The sequence below is a fragment of the Prionailurus viverrinus genome, chromosome D1, assembly GCF_022837055.1.
Source record: "Prionailurus viverrinus isolate Anna chromosome D1, UM_Priviv_1.0, whole genome shotgun sequence".
Taxonomy (NCBI): domain Eukaryota; kingdom Metazoa; phylum Chordata; class Mammalia; order Carnivora; family Felidae; genus Prionailurus; species Prionailurus viverrinus.
Window position 1 is genome coordinate 61,782,163 of NC_062570.1, and position 5,956 is coordinate 61,788,118.

Below are 5,956 nucleotides of genomic sequence, written 5' to 3' on the forward strand. Positions count from 1 at the left end.
TTCTCTGTCCTGGTAACTTTTCTCTAAATGCATTGGGACGGTCTGGGGGGTTGGGCTAAGGTTCTAATTATAATCATAATCTTAATTTCACATTTCTTTTATTGTTTGATTTTCCTTTGTAAAAAAAATTGGAGAATCCTTTCATATATGTAGTAAACCTTTTTTGTCTTTTCTATATCTATCACAGACCCTCACACGAATTTTGTCTCTCTTGGTTATTATTCTTTCTCAATTCCTATTACAATAGGTTCGCTTTTCCCTTCTGCACACTGTGGAAGGTAATCTGAGAAGCTGACTGCAATCATTCCCTTCTCTATCTCTCTGTGTGTGCTGCTAACTATCTTCTGTGGTGGAGCCCAATCCTCCTCCCCTTGAACAGGGATGACAGTTCTTGTGACCACATAATGTAGCAGGAATGATGGTGATGTTCTCGGGTGTCTGAGCCAATGTAATATGAAGTCTGGCAACTTCTACCTTGTTTTTTATTCAAAGCCAGGTACCCATATTAGGAATAGAACTCCACTGAAATCATACCAATAATATGAAGAAGCTATCCCCATGGAGAGAGGGTGACTATGAAGATGAGCCCAAAGGCACCAGGCATGGGAATGAAGTCTGTGGACTTTTCAACTCAGCTGAAGCTGAATTTTTAGTTAATGCTGCCTATTGAGGTACCACAGCCCACTCCTTATGGAAACAGGACCATATGGTCAAGCCTTACCTGGATTGCTGACCCACAGAATTGTGAGAAACAACAAGTGATTGTAGTTTGGAGACACTAAGTTTGGGGATGGTTTGTTACACAAGAGATAACAATTATAACATAGCAAACATTTTGAAATGATTTCATAGTTTTCCTTTGGTCCTGACTTCAAACAATTTGTTAAATTTAACTTTTTTTTAAGTTTATTTATTTTAGAGAGAGAGCAAGCATGAACGGGGGAGGGCCAGAGAAAGAGGGAGAGAGGGAGAGAATCCCAAGCAGACTCTGTGCTATCAGCACGGAGCCTGATGTGGGGTTTGATCCCACTAACTGCAAGATCACAACCTGAGATGAAATCAAGAGTCGGCAGCTTAACCAACTGAGCCACCCAAGCACCCCAACTTTAAACGATTCTTATATCATATGATCTATTTCTTGTCTATTTCTCGACTGTCTTTATTTTCTTATTTTTTTCCCATATCTACCAATTATTCATAGAGAGAATCACTCTAGATCGAAGTCATTGTAGTTTGTCTAGGACACACCGGTGTGTGAGTGTGTCTGTGTGTGTTGTGTGGGTGTTCTTGCAGGGGAGACAGAGCATTTATCACAAGAAACATTTTTATTTTTATTTTCTATTTTCGATTTTCCATAGAAGCTCTTCACTGGAAATGCTTCCTGTTTTCCAGGAATATTGATAACAGTTGTATACAGGAGAATGAGGGGGTTCTTTCAGAGTAAGGTGGTTACTAGTTTTTCGTCAGTTTTAACTGACAACCATTTCTGTCATGGTTTTTCCTCCCACAAAATCAACACTTGCTCAAGAGTATTTTCAAGCCTATTTCCATGCACTTACAAATACTCCTATTAAATCCCATTTGAGGAATGTCTGACACAAAAGGCCTCACCCTGTTCTCACTACTTTCCATCACAGGGTGGACTCTCTTTTTTGGCATTTGTGTCGGGGTTTGTGGTATGTCCAGTGTTTTTGCTAACAGTAGGCTACTGTCCCCCAACCCTCTCTCCCTAGACAGTCTTTTGTGGTGTGGCTTGGGGGCTGGCTCAGAAAGTAGGAGGTTGTTTTTTTCCCTATCTGTGAAAATATGGGTTGGCTCTTCTTCTGCCCTTTATCGATTGAGAGAGGGTAAGGAACGTGTAAACATACTGAGATACAAGTGTCTAATGTTATCCTCAGGATCCCAGTAGCTTTCCTCAACATTTCACAGGGATTTTATGCTATCTTCTAGATCCTGTATTACTGTGGAAATCGGCAAGGCTGTTCTGGTTTCCAATCCTATAGGTAACAGCTGTTTGTTTACTAACTTATTCGTTTCCCTTTTGAAGCTACTAGTGTGTCCTTTTTACTACTCCCATTTTATATAAAAACTTAATGATTGCCTGTCTGATTTGTAAACAACTGAGCCAATATTGATGCATTACTATTAACCGAAGCCCACAGTTTACATCAAGATTCATCTTCTCTGTTACAGTTCTGTGGGTCTGATAAGCACAGATCTATCCAAAATAGAACTTTCCTATGGAACTATTCCTGAGCCTAAATGGCATAAAACAAAGAAGCAATTACCATTAATTCATATGGAAAATGGTTTTAGCATTTCCGGTCCCCCAAAATAACCTCTGTTAAGGTTTTCTGGCACCTTTAGACGTGTCTTGCTAACAGATGCACAAAATTAATCAGGATAAAGCACAGATGCTCAGAGACACGGTTCAAAACTCTGGGGGGTTGATGCTGTGATGTTGAGTGTGGGTCCCCATGGAAGGCTGACCTCCTCTCACTGCCTCTGTAATGGCTCAATGCAAAACACACACTGAACGCTGTTTTGCTTTTTTTGTAAAAGTGAAAATACTCTTCAGAGTTCTTTCAAGTAGTGACAACAGGAACTGAGGTGGGTCTTTCCGTAGAGCTAAGGGGCATAACGTGAACTTTCAAAAAGTGGTGGATACCTGTGCATAATGTCATGTACCCTCCATCACAGTATCATACCGATCACTTTCACTACTCTACAATTCCCTGTGCTCCACCCATTCAACCCTCCCTCTCTCTTCCTACACTCCTGGCTACACTCATCTTTATGCTATTTCTAATTTCTATAGTTTTGCCTTTTCCAGAATGTCACATATTTGGAATCATATACAGATGTAACCTTCTCTGGATGGCTTCTTTCACTCAAAACTGTGCATTAAAGGCTCTTCCATGTCTTTTCATAGCTTGATAGCTCTCTTCTTTTTATATTTTTTAAATGTTTATTTGCTTTTGAGACAGAGAGAGACAGATGTTAGCAGGGGCGGGGCAGAGAGAGAGAGGGAGACATGGAATTCGAAGCAGGCTCCAGGCTCCAAGCTGTAGCGCTGAGCCCGGCGTGGGGCTCGAACCCACAAATGGCAAGATCATGACCTAGGCCGAAGTCAGAGGCTCAGCCCACTGAGCCTCTCGGGCACCCCTAGCTCTCTCTTTTTTTTAATCAAATACTCACATTACGTTTTAAAGAGGTGCCACGGTCTGTTTTTCCCTTCATCTTAGTTGCCTCCAATTTTTGGCAATTAAAAACAAACCTGCTCTCAACATTTATGTGCATGTCTTTGTGTGGACATAAGTTTTTAACCCATTTGGTACCATATCTAGGAGTGCAAGGCCGACCACATGGTAAGACTATGTTTCGTTCGGTGAGAAATGCAAAACTCTCTTTCAGCGTGGCTGTACTATTTTGTATTTTCACCAGCAATGAAAAAGAGTCCCTATTATTCTATATCCTCACCAGCATTTGGTTTTGTCAGTATTTCAGGTTTTACCCATTCTGACAGGTGTGTATGCTATCCCATTGTTTTACTTTGCAATTCCTTAATGACAAATGATATTGAGCATCTTAAAACATGCTTATTGCTCTTTGTTATGTCTTCTTGGGGTGAAATATGTTTTCAGATTTTTTCATGCTTTTTAAGCAACTTGTTTATTTCCTTATTGTTGAGATGTAAAAGTTCTTTGTATATTTTGGATATAAGTCCTTTGTTAAACATGTATTTTGCACATACTTTCTGCCAGTCTGTAGCCATAGGCTTTTCATTTTCTTAACTTACTATGAAATTGTATTCTTTTCTCCATGGGTTCATGGTGGATACTCCCAATTTGGATTTGTGTCCTTTAGTTTTTGTAATAGTTTTGAATAATTTTCTAATATGTTCCTGGTCTACTACAGTCCACCTATGTATTGTTTTATCTTCCCTGACTTTCTAGAACTCCTGTTTAGTGATGTGTTGGTGTTCTTGGATTGACCCTAGATAGTTTTTAATCACAGCTCCCATAGTTAACATGTGTCTTTTTGTTCTTGTTTCTTATATCTATCTTCTTGGAGTTTCATTGTTTTTTTTCTTTTATTTCTAATATTGTTGTTTAATTTACAAGTTACCTTTTTGTAAACATGTTTGTTTTTTGTTTGTTTTAGTACAATATGCTTAAAATACACCTCCTCAAAAAAAAAAAACCTTTTGGTGACTAAAAAGCCACATGAATACCTTATTTTCTTTCAGTACCTGCACATTCTAAAACAAAGAGTTTGGCAGTATTTTATTTCACTGATAGATCCATATTTATGAATTCTTCTGGAGAATAATCCATAGAGAAGAAATTCAACCAGGAAATAAAAAATAAAAGAGGAAAGGTAACAATATATTTTCACTATTTTGATCTGTATGTTTATTCCTCTTATTAGGCGGTAGCATCCCAAAACCGACCGAATAATAGTTGTCATGGGGTATAATGATATGAAAACCATAAAATGCAGACAAATTAAACAAAACAAATATACAAAACTGAAGAATTGCAGACAGTCTGGATTATTAAATGTTATATTTAATTTTGAGAGATTGCTACTAAGGCGGAAGGTTGAAGGAGTTAATCACAGTGCATTTTATGAAGAGAACAACTTTACCACATGAATGCGTATCTGCTTGGTCTTGGCACCATAGACAAGTGGATTGAGAAATGGGGGGACCAGCAAGTACAGGCTAGAAAAGAGGATATGGATATAAGGGGGAACATGAGCACCAAACCTATGTGTGAAGAAGGAGAAGAAGGCAAGGAGGTAGAACTGGAGGAAGACACACATGTGAGCGATGCACGTATTGAATGCTTTCAACCGAGCGTCTTTCTGGGGTAAACGAAAAACAGTGGAAAAGATCTGTGCATAAGACAAAGTAATGAATGTGAGATCGAACCCTGCAACTGTAAATGCCACAAACAAGCCATAGATTTTGTTGACCCGTATATTTTCTGCAGCCATTTTCACAATGGCCATATGCTCACAGTAGCAGTGGGAGATGATGGTTGTATGGTAAAACTGAAACCGGAACTTTATCAGTATTAGGCATGGGGCTACTAGGAAAGCGGCCCTGAGTGTTACCACTGCCCCTATCTGGGTGACTAGGCGGTGCGTGACGATGGCAGCATGTCTTAGTGGATAACAGATGGCCACATAACGGTCCAGAGCCATGGCCAACAGGATGCCTGACTCTATGCCCTGAAATGTGTGGATGAGCCACATTTGAAGCAAACAGGAATCAAAATAAATCTCTGGCACACGAAACCAGAAAATTCCAAGCATCTTGGGCATAATGGTGGTAGCAAGCGCAATATCTGTGACTCCCAGCATGCCTACGAAAATGTACATGGGCTCATGGAGGCTGCGCTCTGACCTGATGATGATCAGAAGCAAGGAGTTTCCAATCATAGCAATGAGATACATGACACAGAATGGAATCCCAACCCAGCACTGCACAGTCTCTAGGCCTGGGATCCCTATCAGTGTCAACACAGAAGGCATGAAGACTGTGATGTTGGAAATGGACATAATGTCTTTGGGCTTCCAGAAGCAAATGAAAGAAGCTTCTCAGTCAGTGGTACTCTTCTCTACTCTTGTTTTTATAAAGTCATCATAGTGGGTCTCTGATTTTGTCAGAACTCTAAGATCATATAATCCTTTTTACTTATATTATTGAAGGAAAAAAATCCTCAGATACACATTATTCTTTTCAGAAAGACATCCATGAGTAGTGTAGCACAATAAGTTATGTAGAAGGCAAGTTAATTGCATTACAACCAGCCAGATCACGTGGGTAACAGAGTAACTGCTGATCTCTCTGTTATGTCCCTCTGCACCTGGGGATACAATAATTATACCTGTTAAACTTGCTTGGAAATGACATTTCAAGCAGAGTTTGATGAATGTCCGTATTCCA

At 39.6% G+C, this 5,956-nt stretch overlaps 1 protein-coding gene across 1 annotated transcript; it reads right to left on the reverse strand.

The window, feature by feature from the left end:
• Nucleotides 1-4,629: 4,629 nt before the first annotated feature.
• Nucleotides 4,630-5,568, reverse strand: LOC125177188 (olfactory receptor 52A1). Its single transcript, XM_047879299.1, has one exon. The coding sequence runs from the start codon at nt 5,566-5,568 to the stop codon at nt 4,630-4,632; it is 939 nt and encodes a 312-aa protein (XP_047735255.1).
• Nucleotides 5,569-5,956: the final 388 nt, after the last annotated feature.

Bases quoted from the DNA above. Each gene is read 5' to 3' on its own strand.
- LOC125177188 (XM_047879299.1), bottom strand. From the start codon at position 5,568: ATGTCCATTTCCAACATCACAGTCTTCATGCCTTCTGTGTTGACACTG.